The following is an 18,354-nucleotide window of genomic DNA, read 5'->3' on the forward strand; positions in this document are numbered from 1 at the left end:
CCCTAACCCTAACCCCAACCCTAACCCTAACCCTAACCCTAACCCTAACCCTAACCCTAACCCTAACCCTAACCCTAACCTAACCCTAACCCTAACCCTAACCCTAACCCTAACCCGAACCCTAACCCTAACCCTAACCCTAACCCTTAACCCAACCCCTAACCCTAACCCTAACCCTAACCCTGAACCCTACCCCGAACCCTAACCCGAACCCTAACCCCCTAACCCTAACCCTAACCTCTAACCCCTAACCCTAACCCGAACCCTAACCCGAACCCTAAACCCTAACCCGAACCCTAACCCTAACCCGAACCCTAACCCGAACCCTAACCCGAACCCTACCCCTAACCCGAACCCTAACCCGAACCTAACCCTAACCCTAACCCGAACCCTAACCCGAACCCGAACCCGAACCAACCCGAACCCTAACCCGAACCCGAACCCCTAACCCCTAACCCTAACCCTAACCCTAACCCGGAACCCTAAACCCTAACCTAACCCTAAACCCTAACCCTAACCCTAACCCTAACCCTAACCCTAACCCTAACCCCTAACCCCTAACCCTAACCCCTAACCCTAACCCTAACCCTTACCCTAACCCTAACCCTAACCCTAACCCTAACCCCTAACCCTAACCCTAACCCTAACCCTAAACCCTAACCCTAACCCTAACCCTAACCCCTAACCCTAACCCTAACCCTAACCCTAACCCCAACCCTAACCCTATCCTGACATTGGTCAGTGTCCTGAAGGCCCGATATCAGTATGTAAAGAGAACTTGATGACTTGCTCCAGCCCTTCTACAGGTCCCCGCCACCAGCACTTAAAACTAAGATAAAACCCACCTCAGGTCCAAGTCCCTGCTCCGCTGTGTCGGGTGTACTTGGACCCAAGGTCCAGCCTGTAAATCAACCCTCGTGTGTTTGCTTTGTTGTCGGCTTCTTGGTGGTTTCTCGGATTCGCAATCTTGGGCACGACCGTCTGAGATAAAAAAAACAAAACCAAAAGAAGCTCCCCCGCAGGCAGAGTGAACGCAGGGTTCTGAGAAGCGGCGGAGACCCGGGGCCTTCGGGCTCTTCTGTGGAGACCCCTGCAGACTGGGGGGCGGGATGCTAGCCCCAGAGCCAGAGGACCCAGGGTCCCCAAATGCATCCGGCCCAGTCTCAGGGAGCAGCACAGCGCCGCCGGCTGGAGGCCAGAGGCGCTGACGCCCTCCCCGCCTCTGACCCCGGAGGTGCATCTCCCAGGCAGATGTGCACCTGACAATCAGCGCCACGGCCCATCCGCAGACCCCGCACAGATCACTCGCTGCCACCAAGTTGTCGGACCACAGAGGCTGCAGAGCTTCAGCTCTGCCTGGAAAGTAGGGTCTAGCTTCTTTTGTACTTTGTGCTTTATTTTCATTTATTTTCTTTGATTCTTTTTTATTAATTGCTTTCTTTTAATTTTTATGTATGTACCTTACATATTTCTTATGTTTGTTTACTTTCATGGTAGTTTAATTGTGTTTCTTATTTCGGGATTTAGAATCTTTTAACAAGCAGGCCAAAATAAACACAGAATCTGGTGTTTTTTGGGGAGGGCAGTTGTTATTGTTTTTCTTGGTTTTTCTTTTTCTTCCTTCTTTCTTTTCTGGAAAAAATAATGAGATGGAGAAATTCACCTGCATAAAATAACATGAGGTAGTACTCACAGCCAGGAAATTCATCAATACTCAAATATGATGTCTAATTACAGTTTATTTTTTTTTAAATATTTTATTTATTCATGAGAACACACAGAGAGAGAGAGGCAGAGACACAGGCAGAGGGAGAAGCAGGCTCCATGCAGGAAGCCCGACGTGGGACTCGATCCCGGGTCTCCAGAATCACGCCCTGGGCTGAAGGTGGCGCTAAACCGCTGAGCCACCCGGGCTGCCCTAATTACAGTTTAAAACAATGATTATAAAGATAGCAGCTGGCTGGAAAAAGAACACAGAGGAAAACTAGAGAATCCCTTACTGTAGAAATAAAAGAACTAAAATCTAGTCAGGCCAACGTTAAAAATGCTATAACTGAGATGCAGTCCCAAGTGGAAGCCTTAAAAACAAGGAAGGTCATGGACCACAGAGGCAGACTTAGGGAAGTCAGCCACTTATTAAAACAATAACATTCATATAATAGGAGACTCAGAAGATGAAGAGAAAAGGTGGGCCTTGCTCAGCCATTAGAAACGACAAATACCCACCATCGCTTCAACGTGGATGGAACTGGCAGGTATTATGCTGAGTGAAGTAATTCAATCGGTGAAGGACAAACATTGTATGTTCTCATTCATCTGGGGAATATAAATAATAGTGAAAGGGAATATAAGGGAAGGGAGAAGAAATGTGTGGGAAATATCAGAAAGGGAGACAGAACATAAAGACTCCTAACTCTGGGAAATGAACTAGGGGTGATGGAAGGGGAGGAGGGTGGGGGGTGGGGGTGAATGGGTGATGGGCACTGAGGGGGGCACTTGACGTGATGAGCACTGGGTGTTATTCTGTATGTTGGCAAATTGAACACCAATAAAAATAAATTTATTATTAAAAAAGAAAGAAAGAAAGAAAGAAAGAAAGAAAGAAAGAAAGAAAGAAAGAAAGAAAGAAAGAAAGAAAGAAAGAAAGAAAGAAAGAAAGAAAGAAAGAAAGAAAGAAAGAAAGAAAGAAAGAAAGAAAGAAAGAAAGAAAGAAAGAGAAGAAAGAAAGAAAGAAAGAAAGAAAGAAAGAAAGAAAGAAAGAAAGAAAGAAAGAAAGAAAGGGTGGCACCTAGGTGGCTCAGTCAGTTAAGCTTCTGCCTTAGGCTCAGATCATGATCCAGGTCCCAAGGCAGGCTCCCTGTTCAGCAGGGAACCTGCTTCTCCCTCTCCCTCTGGCCCTCTCGCTCATGCTTTTTCTCTCCTCTCTCTCTCAAATAAATAAATAACATCTTTGAAAAAGAAACAAACAACCAAACAAACAAACCCAGAAGGAAGAGAAATCTCCCATGTAGAAGAATTTCAAACAATTTGTACAGACATTCCACCCTCAAGTTGATGAGCGTAGCTTCCCACTCTTATGTGTGGAATACACATAGTAACTTCCTTCTAAAAAATATATTATGAAAAAGTTAAAATAATAATAATAATAAGAAGAATAAGAATCACTTTACTATGGAGAAAGCTGACAAACATTACCTCAGCAAGATGATCAGATCGATACCAAGACTGAAAAATCATGTTGATAGTATTTATCCTTTATACGATATAATAAAAATGGCAGTATATCTCTGTATATAATCCACAAAAACAGTTCAGTCATGAGATAAACAACAGACATGTCCCAACTGAGGGAAATTTTACAAAATACTCTACTTCTCAAAGTGTTCCAGTTCAACAACAACAAGAAAAGGCTGAAAGACTGTCACAATCCAGAGGAGCCTAAGAAAACATGAGGACAAATGGAATGTGATATGAGGGATGGTAACTTAGCAAAAACTAAGGAAATCTGAATAAAGTATGGTCTTTGGTTAATGCAAATATTTTAATATTGATTCATTAGCTAATATTTGTACCGTACTGATATAAGATATCAATAATTGGAGAAATTGAGTGCAAGTGCATGAGAATTCTCTGTACTATCTTCTCAATTTCCCTATAAATCTTTTTTTTCTAATAAATAAGATTTATTAAAAAAAATAAATAAGATTTATTTTGAAAATTGACTTAAATGAATCAGGCTCCAAGTGTGAAGACATTTTAAGAATAGTTTAACTTTTGCCTTATTCTTAAAGAGTTCCTTCGATGGGAACAAAGTAAGATTTTTATATCAGAGGGAAAGAACAACACTTATGAACACGTATAATGCCTCCTCAATCTGAAAAGCAGGAAAGGATAATAAATAGCAAAAATCAGATAAAAATACTTCTATTATAATAGACACCATATTGCAAGTGCATTTAAAATTAGCAATGCATAACATTTATTTCCTTGACATTTGTCTTCCAAAGAGTTCACAGTTTTTCAGTGTCAGTTGAAACAGGGGAAGAATCTCAGGGAAGAATCCTTCACGTAATAAGAGGACCATTGGTAATAATGTCTCTCGGTTCTTTCCAAATCCGTAAAGATGCATTTCCTGATGAGTGACTGAGCTGTGAAGAAAGAGATGAGAAACCCTCATCCCTCTGAATTACTTGTGTCATAATATTTTAACCATAGTACTACGGATAGTAAATTATCCTTATTAACAGGAAATACGTCTCAGATTGGAATCTGAGCAATCAGATGGGCAGAGAAAAAACGCTTTGACTCCTCTTCATCTTTTAAAGACAAAGGAGAACTTTTCCATGTACAAAGTCAGTTGTCAAGATAGCCTTAGGGAATAAGAGTCTGCAGCATCGAATCCCGCTGCACAGCCCAGGACGCCGCGCTCCTGATCCCAAATCCCTGGGCCTGTCCCCCAACACAGGCTGCCATGCTGAGGTCATTTGCAATTGCTCTCTTAGGAGCTCCGGGGAAGGAGGAAGGAGATAAATAGGATGGGACGGAACGCGTGGAGGCCGAGAAAATTAAGGCCATTCCACTTTAAGTTCAGCGTTAGCACACGTCCAGCCATCCCAGGCCCCTGCAAAGAAGAGCTGAAATTTACATTACTTCAGTTACAGGAAAAAAACAAAAGTTTACAGCTTAATGTCCTAGAAAGCCCCACAATAGAATAAAAACTGAGCCCAGGCCAAGGGTAGGAAGCCCCTATTGAATGAGAACAGAGCTCAGTGCCCTTGAAGGCCCCATACCAAAATGTAAACAGAACTTGAGGAATTTCTCCAGCCCTTTGGAGGTCCCCGAGACCAGCCCTTAAAACTAAGCTAAAACCCACCTCGGGGTCCAAGTCCCTGCTCCGCTGTGTCGGGTGTACTTGGACCCAAGCTCGAGCGTGTAAATCAACCCTCGTGTGTTTGCATCGGTGTCGGCTTCTTGGTGGTTTCTCGGATTCGCAATCTTGGGCACGACCGTCTGAGATAAAAAACAAAACCAAAAGAAGCAGGCAGAGTGAACGCAGGATTCTGCGAGAAGCAGTGGAGACCCGGGGGCTTGGAGGCTATTCTGTGAAGGCCCCTGCAGACTGGGGGGTGGGATGCTCAGCCCCAGAGCCAGAGGACCCAGGGTCCCCAAATGCATCCTGCCCATCAGCTCTGAGTCTCAGGGAGCAGCACAGCGCCGCCGGCTGGAGGCCAGAGGCGCTGATGACCACCCCGCCTCTGACCCCGGAGGTGCATCTCCCAGGCAGATATGCACCTGACAATCAGCGCCACGGCCCATCCACAGACCCCGCACAGATCACTCGCTGCCACCAAGTTGTCGGACCACAGAGGCTGCAGAGCTTCAGCTCTGCCTGGAAAGTAGGGTCTAGCTTCTTTTGTACTTTGTGCTTTATTTTCATTTATTTTCTTTGATTCTTTTTTATTAATTGCTTTCTTTTAATTTTTATGTATGTACCTTACATATTTCTTATGTTTGTTTACTTTCATGGTAGTTTAATTGTGTTTCTTATTTCGGGATTTAGAATCTTTTAACAAGCAGGCCAAAATAAACACAGAATCTGGTGTTTTTTGGGGAGGGCAGTTGTTATTGTTTTTCTCGGTTTTTCTTTTTCTTCCTTCTTTCTTTTCTGGAAAAAATAATGAGATGGAGAAATTCACCTGCATAAAATAACATGAGGTAGTACTCACAGCCAGGAAATTCATCAATACACAAATATGATGTCTAATTACAGTTTAAAACAATGATTATAAAGATAGCAGCTGGGCTGGAAAAAGAGCACAGAAGAAAACTAGAGAATCCCTTACTGTAGAAATAAAAGAACTAAAATCTAGTCAGGCCAACGTTAAAAATGCTATAACTGAGATGCAGTCCCAATTGGAAGCCTTAAAAACAAGAAAGGTTATGGACCACAGAGGCAGACTTAGGGAAGTCAGCCACTTATTAAAACAATAACATTCATATCATAGGAGACTCCGAAGATGAAGAAAGAGAAAAGGGGGCAGAAGTTTTATTTGAACAAAGTATGTCAACTTCTCTAATGTGAGGAAGGACACAGACACTGAAATCGAGAGCACAGAGAACTCCCAATAAATTCAACAGAAGCTGACCATCATCCAGGCACATCAGAGTCAAAGTCACAAAATACACAGACAAGAAAAGAATCCTGAAAGCAGCGGAGGTGGGGCTTTGGGGGTGGGGGTAGTCCTTAACAAACAAGGGAGGATGAATCAGTGTGCAGCAGATCTGTCCACAAACTTGGCAAGCCAGAAGGAAGTGGAAGGAAATATTCAATATGCTGAATGGGAAAAGCATGCAGCCAAGAATTCCTTCTTTTGTTTTTTTAAAGAATAATCATCAAAATTTATTTAATCTCCCTAGGATGAAATTAAAAATTTCTGAACATAAAATGCCATTTTCCTCAATCATAATAGCAAAAGTTTTTTATGTTTTTAAATTTCTTTTTATAGGAGTCCAATTTGTATGAATTCTTTCTTCAGCAAGCGTGTCATTCAGGATAGAAGAGAGATAAAGAGTTTCCCAGACAGGCAAAATATAAAGGAGTTCATGATCACTAAACCAGTCCAGTAAGGAATTTTAAAAGGGACTCTTCTAGTGGGGGAAAAAAAGAGACCAAAAGCAACTAAGACTAGAAAGGACCAGAGAACATCACCAGAAACACCAACTCTACCGGTAACACAAAGGCACTAAGTTCATATCTTTCAATAATCACTCTGAATGCTGATAGACTAAATGCTCCAATCAAAAGATATAGGGTATCAGAGTGGCTTAAAAAACATGATCCGGGATGCCTGGGTGGCTCAGGGGTTGAGCCTCTACCTTTGACTCAGGGTGTGATCCTGGAGTCTGGGATCGAGTCCCATATTGGGCTCCTGGTGGGGAGCCTGCTTCTCTCTCTGCCTAATTTTCTGCCTCTCTCTCTCTCTCTCTCTCTCTCTCTCTCATAAATAAAATCGTTATTAAAAAAACAAGATCCATTTGTATGCTGCCTACAAGATGCTCACCTTAGACCTATAGACACCAGCAGATTGAAAGTCAGGGGATGGAAAATCATCTATCACATTAATGGACATCAAAAGAAAGCTGGAGGACCCATACTTATATCAGACAAACGAGATTTGAAACCAAACCATGGGGGACACCTGGTGGCTCAGTGGTTGAGCATCTGCCTTCGGCTCAGGGTGTGATCCTGGGATCCCAGGATCGAGTCCCACATCGGCCTCCCTTTGGGGAGCCTGCCTCTCCCTCTGCCTATGTTTCTGCCTCTGCTTCTCTGTGTATCTCTCATGAATAAATAAATAAAATATTTAAATTTCAAAAAAGAAAGAACAAATACTGTAAGAAGAGATGAAGAAGGGCATTATTTTATAATTAAAAAGACTCTCTATCAAGTTCAAACAACTAAATATTTATGCTGCCAACATGGGAGTACCTAAATATAGAAACCAATTAACAAAAAACGTACAGGAACTCACTGATAATAATACAATGACAGGGGCTTTTAACACCCACTTATGGCAATGGACTGATCGTCTATGCAGAAAATCAACAGGGGAACAATAGCCTTGACACACTGGACCACACGGACTCAACAGATACAGTCAGAACATTTCATCCTAAAGCAGAATACACATTCCTTTCAAGTGCACATGGGACATTCTCCAGAACAGATCATATCATGGGCCACAAATCATCCCTCAACAGGTACAACAGGTACAAAAAGGTTGATATCACACCCTGTACATTTTCAGACCACGATGCTATGAAACTCAAAGTCGACAGTAAGAAAAAATTTGGACAGACCAAAAATACGTGGAGACTATGAACATCCTACTAGAGAATGAATGGAGCAACCAGGAAATTAAAGAGGAAATTTAAAACAAATGAAAATGAAAACATGTTTCTCCAAACCTCTAGGATGTAGCAAAGGCAGTCCTAAGAGGGAAGTACATAGCAATACAGGCCTACCTCAAGAAACAAGAAGTCTCCAATACACAACCTAACCCTACACCTAAAGGAGCTAGAAAAGGAATAGCAAACAAAGCCTAAAGCCTACAGAAGAAGAGAAAAAATAAAGATGAGAGCAGAAATAAACAACACAGAAACAACAAAACAGTAGAATGGAATAACGAAACTAAGAGCTGGTTCTTCAAAATAATTAATAAAATGGATTAAGCCCTAGCCAGCCTTATCAACGAGAAAAGAGAAAAGACCTAATTAAATAAAATCACAAATGAGAGAAGAGAGATCACAATCAACACCAGAAAACTAAGACAATTATAAGGGAATACTATGAAAGATTATACGCTAACAAACTGGGAGACCTGGAAGAAATGGAGAAATCCCTAGAAATGTGCAAATGAGAAAAACTGAAATAGGAAGAAATAGAAAATGTGAACAGACCCATAACTAGCAAAGGAATTGAATCAGCAAGGCACCTGGGTGCCTCAGTGGTTGAGCATCTGCTTTGGCTCAGGTCATGATCCCGGGGTCCTGGGGGATCAAGTCCCACATCAGGCTCCCCGCATGGAGCCTCATTTTCCCTCTGCCTATACCTCTGCCTCTCTGTGTCTCTCATGAATACATAAATAAAATATTTAAAAAAGAAAAAAGATACAAAGATGAGAAAGGACCCAAATAAAATCAGAAGAAAAGAGAAATAACAACCAACACTAGAGAAATACAAACATTTATAAGAGAACATTATGAAAAATTATATGCCAGCAACCTAGAACCTGGAAGAACTAGATCAATTCCTAGAAATATATAACATAGCAAAAATAAAAAAGGAAGAAATAAGAAACTTGAACAGACAGATAACCAGCAAAGAAATTGAATCAGCAATCAAAAATCTCCCAACCGGAGACGCTTAGATCAATAGAACAGAATGGAAAGCCGAAACAAGATACAAACCTGTAACTATATGATCCATTAATCGACAACAAGGCAGGAAGGAATATCCAATGGCACAAAGACAGTCTCTTCAACAAACCCTAACCCTGACCCCAGGATAAGAACAAATGGTGTTGGGAAAACCAGGCAGCCACATGCAGAAGAATGAAACTGGACCACTTTCTTACACCATATATATAAAAAATAAATTCAAAATGGATTAAAGACCTAAATGTGAGACCTGAAACCATACAAAGAAGAAAAGATAGGCAGCAACGTCTTTGACATTGGCCATTGGATCTTCTTTCTAGATATGCCTCTGAGGTGAGGGAAACAAAAGCAAAAATACTATTGGGACTTCATCAAATTGAAAAGCTTCCACAAAGTGAAGGAAACAACCAAAGCTAAAAGGCAACATACAAAATGAGAGGAGATATTTGTAAACAACACATCCAATAAAGAGTTAGTATCCAAAATACATAAAGCAAATGTAAATCTCAGCATCCTAAACACAAATTATCCAACTGCAGATGGGCAGAAGACATGAATGGACTTTGTCTCTGACAAGACATCCAGATGGCCGCCAGACACACGGAAAGACACTCAGCGTCACCCATCATCAGGGAAATGCAAACCAAAACCACAATGAGATGTCACCTGACAGCCGTCAGAATCGCTAAAATTAATAACACAAGAAACAACAGGTGTTGGTGAGGCTATGGAGAAGGGGGAGCCCCCTTACACTCCTGGTGGGCATACAAACAGGTGCAGCCACTGTGGAAAACAGTGTGGAGGGTCCTCCAGAAGTTAAAAATAGGGGATCCCTGGGTGGCGTAGTGGTTTGGCGCCTGCCTTTGGCCCAGGGCGCGATCCTGGAGACCCGGAATCCAATCCCACGTCGGGCTCCCGGTGCATGGAGCCTGCTTCTCCCTCTGCCTGTGTCTCTGCCTGTGTCTCTGCCTCTCTCTCTCTCTCTCTCATAGAAAAAAAATAAAAAAAAAAGAAGTTAAAAATAGAGCTACCCGACTATTCCAAAATTGCACAGCTAGGTATTTACCCCGAGGATACAAAAGTAGTTTAGTAGATTCGAAGAGGGACACGCAGCCCAGTGTTGGTAGCAGCATTATCAACAACAGCCAAACTGTGGATACAGCCCAGATGTCCATCAACAGATGAATGGGCAGAGACGATGTGGTAAATATACACACTGCGACATCATTCGGTCATCAGAAGGGATGAAATGAAGCCATTTACAATGACGTGGGAGAAGTGGAAAGGACTTATGCTAAATGAACAGTCAGAGAAAGACAGATACCAAATACCATACAATTGCATTCACATGTGAATTTTAAGAAACCAAACAAACTGGCAAAGGGGCGGAGGGGGGGGGATGAGAGAAGCAAACCAAGAAACACACTCTTAACCACAGAGAATAAACTAATAAATACCAGAGGAAGGTAGGGGGGATGGGGAATCAGGGGATGGGGATAGTGGAGGGCACCTGTGACCAGTACCAGGCGTTGTATCCAAGGGTTGAATCACTATGTGGTAAACCTGAAACTATATCATACTGTGTTTACAAACAGGAATTCAAGTAAAACTTTAAAATAATAATTGGTAGAATTGATGAAACATGTGCGCACAAGAGATAAAATCAGAAAGGCAACTGAAAATCCAAATAAAGAGTATTTAAAGCCACAAATCCCCTCCTTAGCTCAGCTCAGGGGAAGCCTGCCATGCCAATTCTCACCCCAGCAGAAGCCTGGATTTTGATTCTCTGGGGAGGCCACTGACTTGGTGGAGTCAGGCTATCTTTGAATCCAAAACCTAAATAGAGTGCATAAAACTAAACTGCCAAAGATGCTAGAGTCCAGAGTGCAGTCTACAGTCTAGAGTGCAGGCACATGCCAAGACCCAAACTCTAACCATACACAGACATAACCCTAACCCTACACTTAAGCTCAGTGTTAACCTAACCCTTAAACAAGACCTATCACTAATCGAAAACCAAACACAAACCCCAAGACCCAAACACATTCACTGAACCTTCCTGCCTACCCTCACCCTAACTCCTAAACCTATTCTAAACGCTTAACCCTGACCCCTACCTTAAATCTAACCCTAACCTCTATCCCTAACCTTAACTTAATGTACTCAAATCCTATTCCTAACCTTAACCTGTACCCTAACCCTAACCCTCTAATACTAACCCTATCTCATACCCCAAAGTGTACCCTAACCGTACCCTAAAACTAACGCCTAACCCACTCCCTAACCCTATCTCTTACCCTTTTCCAAAACCGTACCCTGACCCTGACCTGACCCTAACCCTAACCCCTAACCAAACACTAACCCTAACCCTAGCCCTAACCCCTATCCTAAACTTAACCCTTGCCCTAACCCTAAACTTAGCCCTAACTTTAACCCTAACCTGTAACCCTAACCCCTAACCCTAACTCACACCCTAACCCCTAACCCTAACTGCAAACCTAAGCCCAACCCTAACTCTAACCATAACCCTAACCCCAACTCCTAACCTCCAGCCCTAATCCCTAAAGCCTAAACCCTAACCCTAACTCTAAATCCTGTCCCTAACCCTAACCCCTTTCCCTAATCCCTAACCCCCATCCTAACACCTAACCACTGACCCTTACCCTTACCCCTCATCCTAACCTCTAATCTGTAACCATAAGCATAATCACTAACCCCTAACATCTAACCTAACCCTAACCATCAACTGCCTCCCCTCCCCTGACCCTACCATTCATTCTACCCATTCACTTACCCTGTGGTTCTGAGTAGTCCCTTCTGATGTGGACGTGGCCCCCAACGGCGCCTCCAGAGTCCTCCACAGGGTCCTGAGGAAGCCGGGCTCCTGTGAGTGCGGACGTGGCCCCACGTGTTCCTGAATCATAGTCAGCAGGTCCTGAGGACGACGGGGCTCCTGTCACTGTGGACTATGCCTCACATCCTCTGGAAGCCTCACAGCAGGTCCTCAGGAGGCCGGGGGCTCCTGTCAGCCTGGACATGGCCCCACGTCCCCCCGAAAACTCACCGCGGGTTCTGAGGAGGCTGTGGGCTCCTGTCAGCATAGATGCAGCCCCATATGTCCCGAAGCCAAAGTGCAGGTCCTGAGGAGGACGGGGGTCCTGTCAGGGTTGACGTGGCCCCACATTTTCCTCAAGCCTCACCATAAGACCTGAGGAGGCTGGGGGCTCCTGTCAGCATGGACACGGCCCCAAATCTTCCCAAACCTTCACAGTGGGTCCTGAGGAGGCCAGAGACTCCTGTCAGTGTGGATGCGGCACCCACATCTTTCTTAGGCCTCACCACAGGTCCTGACAAGGCTGGGGTCTTCCGTCCGCATGGACGCATCCCCATATTTCCCGAAGTCTACATCGGGGGTCCTGAGTAGGTCAGCGTCCTGTTGTGTGGACGTGGCCCCACGTCCTCCCGAAGCGTCCCCGCGGGTTCTGAGGTGGCCGGGGATCCTGTCACCGTGGATGCGGCCCCCATCTTCCAGAAGCCTCAACTTATGTCCTGAGGGGCCCGGGAGCTCCTGCCAGAGTGGACGCGGCGCCACATCTTCCTGAAGCCTCACCGCGGGTCCTGAGGAGGTTGCGGCTCATCAGCGTGGACGCGGCCCCACGTCTTCCGCAGGCCTCCCCAGCACAGGCGGGCTCCTGTTAGTGCAGGCAGACGAGGCCTACTGCGCATGCGCGCCCCCTGGGCGGGGCCTGGGCTCGGGCGCCCCCTGCCGGACGCTCAGGCGCTGCAGGAGGCCATGCAGGAGGCGGCGGCCCCGCGCACGGGCCGCACCTGCCTCCTTCCAGGCTCCAGCTGTGGCCTGTGAGCTTCGGAAACGTCTCACTGAAATGGAGCCCAACACCCTGCTTCCCCAGAAATACTTAAGGACAATGAATTGGAGCCCACAGAACGCGAAATGAAATGTGGACCAGACTTTTACCACGTCCTGCAAAACTCACTCAACCCTCTTCCACTGTGGGTGGGACCGTGGGCTGGTGCAGCCGCCCTGGAAACAGTGTGGAGGCTCCTCAGGAAGTTACAAATAGAGCCGCCCTGCGACCGGCAGGTGCACGGCCTGGAGCTCACTCCGAAGATACAGATGCAGTGAAACTCGGGACACCTGCACCCCAATGTCCACAGCAGCCGGGTCCACGGTAGCCACACTGTGGGAGGAGCCTCGGTGCCCTCTGCCAGATGATGGATAAAGAGGATGGGAGATAGATGATGGTCATAGAGAGAGGAATGGTACTCAGCTATCAAAGGGAAGGGAATCTTGCCATTTGCAATGACGTGGATAGAACTAGAGGGATCATGTTAAGTGAAATAAGTCAGTTGGGAAAGAGAATGACCGTGTGGTGTCATTCATAGGTGGAATTAAAGAAGCAAAGCAGATGGACATCTGTGAAGGGAAGGAAAAACAAATAAGATGAAAACAGATGCAGGAAATACAGACTCTTAATCATAGGAAACAAACTGAGGGTCGCTGGAGGGGAGGAGAGGGGGGAGGGGATAACAGGGGACTGGCATGAAGGAGAGCAGGTGATGTCACGAGCACTGCTGTTATCTCCAACTGGTGAATCCCTGAATTCTTCCTCTGAAAGTATAATACACTATACGTTAATTAATTGGGTTTAAATTAAATTAAGTTAAAAAAATCAGTTGTATCAGAGCATGTTTCCTTCTGGACTCTCTGCTCTGCTCCTTCAGCTTATGCCGGGACCACCCCCCGTGGGTCTGGTTTGTTTAAGTAGGCGCCACGCCTCGTCCATGGCCCAGCCCAGGGCTAGAACTCACGACCCCGAGATCAGGACCGGAGGTGAGGTCAGGATGCTTAACCAACGGAGCCAGCCGGGGGCCGAGAACCACACTGCTTTATCCTGTGTCTCTGTGACAGCATTTGAAATAGGAAAGTGCTGCGTCCCGCTCTGCCTTGTTCTCCAATACTGATTTGCTGTCCAGGGTCATTTGTGGGGGCGGATGGAAGTTATGGGTTTTTTTTTCTATTTCTAAGATCTGCCACCATGATTTTGATAGGAATGACATTGAAACTGAGGGTGGCTTCAGGAACTGCGGACATTTTTACAAGATGAGGCTCCCACCCCACGAGCCCAGGACGGCCTCCCAGAGCCTGGTGTGGCTCAGTGCACAAGTCTTGTGCTCCTTTGGTTCAGTCTCATTATTTATTCTCTGTGATGCTCCAGAGAAGAGAGTCACGTCCTTCATTTCCTTCCTGAGTGCTCATTGTCGGGACACAGCAAGGCTACTGAGCTCTGTAGGGTCAGTTTGTGTCCCGTGACTTTACTGAACTCACTCCTTAGTTCTAACAGGATTTGGTGGAGGCTCTCGGGTTTCCTGTTTCTAGTACCGCGTCTTCAGCAAATAGGGACAGTGTGACATCCCCCTTCCAGGTGTGGAACCTTTGCTGTTTCCTGTCTGTTGACTACATTAGGACTTCCAGCGCTGAGAGAGGACCTCCTTGGCTTGTTCCTGCTCAGGGGAGACGATTTCAGGTTTTCACCCTTGAGGATGACGTCAGCTGCGGGCCTTCCTAGCGACCTTTATTCTGTTGATAGACATTTCCTCAAAACCCACTGTGCTTTTGATGTTGTATTTTGTCAAATGCTTTTTCTGCAACTCTTGAGAGGATCGTATGCTTTTTGTCCTTTCTCTTGTTTTTCTTTTTTAAAAAAAAATTTATTTATATATCCTTGAGAGACAGAGAGAGAGAGAGAGGCAGAGAGAGAGAGAGGCAGAGAGAGAGAGAGGCAGAGAGAGAGAGAGGCAGAGACACAGGCAGAGGGAGAAGGCGGCTCCATGTAGGGAACCCGACGTGGGACTCGATCCCGGGACTCCAGGATCACGCCCTGGGCCGAAGGCAGGTGCTAAACTGCTGAACCACCCGGGCTGCCCCATGTCCTTTCTCTGGTTAATGTGATGGATCCTGCTGACTGATGGACAGAGAGGCCGTGGGTAGGACATGGGCAACATATGAACAATAGTAACAGCTATAAGCGTCTGGTTCTCAAATAAATAAGTCACAGAAATTTAGAAAGTACAGCCTAGGGAATAGAGTCAGTACTGTTGTGACAACTTTGTACGGGGACAGACGGTGACGCCACTTCTCGTGGGGGGAGCTGAGTAAGGCACAGAATTGTCGAGTCACTAGTTGTAGCCCTAAAACTACTGTCACATTGTGTGTCGACTGTATTTCAATAAATATCAAGGAAAAGGGGTTTCTGGTAGGACTCCCGGTGGGTCCGTGAAAGGCATTTACACGGTCGTTACACACACGAAGGCACCTCTGCAGAAGGGATAAAGATGCTCACATGTCTTCATGTTAATTTTTAGAAGATTTACTTGAGAGAGGGTGCAGTGGGGAGGGGCGGAGGGAGAGGGGGAACCTGGAGTGGACTCCTCACCCATGGGAGCCCAAGCCCCACGCGAGGCTCCACGCCACAACCTCGAGATCCTGACCTGAGCCAAACTAAAGAGTTGAGGTGGAACCGACTGAACCACCCAGGAGCCCCTCAAATGTTCTTAAGTGCAACCCCATGCTGTGAACTCTGGGGGTCGGGGGGACGTTGTGACCCTCAGTCTGCCTAGAACGGCGGAAGGCCTGCAGGGCCCGAGGATGGGAACTGAGGATGTGGGAGAGTGCCTGCATCCCCTTTCCACTCGGCGCGGGGACAGGACCCTCCCCCGGGACCCTCAGCCTTCAGGGTGAAGGGCTAAGTGCTGATTGGACCCCGCCTGCCCACAGTCATGATGCGGGACCCCATTGTGGGCGGAACTGTGCCGCCCTCGGGTTCCACTGCTGCCTGGCGCTCACTGTGCATCCGCAGACCTTCGAAAGCACTCGTGCTCCGGATCTGGCTCACAGCGACCTGACTCTCCCGCTCTCCCTAGTAGCCCAGAACTCCCACTCTCCCAAGGTCCCCAACTCTCCCACTCTCCCCAATACCCCAGTACTCCCACTCTCCCCAGTTCCCCAACTCTCCCACTCTCCCCAGTACCCTGGTGCATAAAGAGGAGGCACTCACAGAAGGGTCACAGGTGAGTGGCCGCTGATGCCTGCTCCCCGCGGGCCACTCTGGGGCCTGTGGGTCCGGGTGGGGATGCTGGCCTCCCAGGCTGGGGTCCAAAACACCCCGACCCCAATGCAATGACCGTGAGCAGCTCCTGCAGCCCTTCCACAGCCCCACAGGGTGAGGGCGGCCCCTTAAGGCCCTGTCCAGGGAAGGAGGCTGCAGTTTAAGTTCGGCAGCTCCCCCAGGACCCCCGCTCCCCTGTAAGCCCTGTGCTGTGCAGGGAGACCCAATACATGACCTTTCTAGCCCATCCTAGATGCATGGACCCCGACAGGGATGACACCCCCCCCGCCCCACCCTGTGGTCAGAGAAGGACGGTCAGGGCCTGCTGGGTCCCCCTGGCCCGTGAGCAGGCTTGCTCTTCACGCACTGGAACGCGTGTTCCCCCCAGACCCTCCTCAGGCTATTCACGCATCGTTGCCCTCAGGGTGGGGGTTTGGTCGCACTCTTGCTGGCATCAGGTTTTAATTTTGATGAAGTCCAGTCCGTTGCTTTCTCCCCTTGGTCGTTGTGCTTGTGGAATCTAAGAGAAACCTTCGATCTCCCCCGGGCTGGGAGACATCACCCCGAGCATCAGATCGGCAGTTCCCTAGAGCCTCCTGGGTCCCCCACCCGTGTGCTCCTGATACGGGGTGGGAGCGCTCTGTGATTCCAGCATGACGGCATGTCCTGGGACAGTGGCTGGGAAGGTGGACTGTAGGTGGGCGAGCGACAGACAGGCAGTGAGGGCCTGTGTGTGATGTTCCAGCCCAGCCTGTGCCCCTCAGGGCTATGGGGTTGTCTCCGGCTCCAGTCAGATGGAGGGGGACCTGCCCTCGGGGAGCACCCTGATGCATGTGTCCTCGGAAGGTTCTCATGCGCCGTCATTCTTGGATGTGTTTGGATTGCAGCACCATGCAAGAGGACCCGGAGACCCTGCTGGTCTTGCAAAGGGCCAATATCATGGCCCAGTACCATCAGGTGAGGCCCAGAAGGGACCATAGACACTACACACCCACGACAGGGGGGGGACCATACCTGCAAGAGCAGGGGAGGCCCAGGAGAGGATCAGAGCCAAGGATGAGCCAGGTCAGCCCAGACAAGGACCATAGTCACCAGGAACAAGTGAGACCCTGGGGATGGTCCCGGTATCAGTAGCAACTAAGGGTACATCCTGGATCCTAGTCATTGGTAGCTGAGGAGCCCAGTCACCAGGTATGGTGAGGCCCAGGTGGGGACCACAGTCACCAGGTCCAGATGAAGTCCACAGCTACCATGTCCAGGTGAGGCCCAGGTGGGGACCAGAGTCACCAGGTCGAGGTGAGGTGAAGGTGGAGACCACAGTCACCAGGTCCAGGTGAAGCCAAGGTGGGGACTACAGTCGCCAGGTCCACATGAGGCCCAGATGGGGACCAGAGTCACTAGGCCCAGGTGAGGCTCAGTTGGGGACTAGAGTCACCAGGTCTGGCTGAGGCCCAGTTGGGAACCACAGTCACCAGGTCCAAGTGAGGCCCAGATGGGAACCGCCTTGATAGAAATGCGAACTCTAGCTGTTCTCTCTTTAAATCTCAGGCCAAATTCATAGGTTTTCAGGATGATTTGAAAGTTAGCTAGGTAATTTGGTGGGGACAGGTGACTTGGGGACCCTACTCTTCGGCCATCTTGCCCCTCTGACAGGAAGATTTTTAGCAGTGAACAGTAAAGTCCATTTATTAAAAGTTGTTATTAATTTGTGCAAACAAACTTCTGTCTCCTTAAAGAAACTGTGAATCACACATATCCACACTGGCTAGAAAATTTTGTTAACCTGAGTTTCTAGATTATTTTCATTATGTGGGTGATTTCTTTGCAAAACTAATTCCTAAAGGAAGTAGGGCAATGTGACAAGAGAAACAGCCAAGCAACATGAGAAAAAAGAAACCAACAAAAAAATGCTAAGCATTTTTCTTGGGATCAGAGAAATCCTGATCGTGTAAGGTTTTTTCACCCTGCCCTGAGAAAAACCAATTCCCTGACTCAGATGCTTCAGGAGAGAACTGGGTTTCTGATCCAGTAAATCGTGACTGCCTCTGGCACTTGGTTCCCACAGCTATGGATGTGGCCTCAGACCAGCTTGGTGGTTTCCAGGCTGCACTTGGAGGAGTTGGAAGGGCTCTGAACATGCACCTTAGGGGCAGCCTGGGATCCATACCCTACAGCTTTTAATTGATAGGTAAACCAACTCACATAAAACTTTGCTAGAAAGAAGTTGAATTGTGAGTTTTAAGTTTGAGTCCTTTATGCTTTTCTCTAGAGCCACCAGTAGCTTTAT

At 47.0% G+C, this 18,354-nt stretch overlaps 1 protein-coding gene across 4 annotated transcripts; it reads right to left on the bottom strand.

The window, feature by feature from the left end:
* Positions 1–855: 855 nt before the first annotated feature.
* Positions 856–13,128, bottom strand: LOC144292091 (uncharacterized). 4 transcript variants are annotated; one of them, XR_013359604.1, is made up of 4 exons: positions 11,735–13,127; positions 5,293–5,665; positions 4,874–5,010; positions 3,956–4,148 (listed from the first exon to the last, which is right to left on the bottom strand). XR_013359604.1 is itself a non-coding variant. In XM_077861799.1 (4 exons), exons 1-4 carry the CDS (start codon positions 12,039–12,041, stop codon positions 4,065–4,067), a joined length of 399 nt encoding a protein of 132 aa, XP_077717925.1. In that variant the 5' UTR covers positions 12,042–13,118; the 3' UTR covers positions 3,956–4,064. The 4 variants fall into 4 exon arrangements, 3 of the variants coding, with proteins under 3 accessions (XP_077717927.1, XP_077717925.1, XP_077717924.1); XM_077861799.1 differs by lacking the exon at positions 5,293–5,665 and having other exon boundaries at positions 11,735–11,875; positions 12,005–13,118; XM_077861801.1 differs by lacking the exons at positions 3,956–4,148; positions 5,293–5,665 and adding an exon at positions 856–981 and having other exon boundaries at positions 11,735–13,128.
* Positions 13,129–18,354: the final 5,226 nt, after the last annotated feature.

The sequence above is a fragment of the Canis aureus genome, chromosome 21 (genome assembly GCF_053574225.1).
Source record: "Canis aureus isolate CA01 chromosome 21, VMU_Caureus_v.1.0, whole genome shotgun sequence".
Taxonomy (NCBI): Eukaryota; Metazoa; Chordata; class Mammalia; order Carnivora; family Canidae; genus Canis; species Canis aureus.

Excerpts from the sequence above, each read along its gene's own strand:
- LOC144292091 (XM_077861798.1), bottom strand. The coding sequence starts at position 11,863 with ATGATTCAGGAACACGTGGGGCCACGTCCGCACTCACAGGAGCCCGGC. Across the intron at positions 5,011-11,734 it reads GGACTACTCAGAACCACAGG|ACGGTCGTGCCCAAGATTGC; the intron begins GTAAGTGAATGG and ends TTTTTATCTCAG. Across the intron at positions 4,149-4,873 it reads GCAGGGACTTGGACCCCGAG|CTCAGTCACTCATCAGGAAA; the intron begins GTGGGTTTTAGC and ends CTTTCTTCACAG.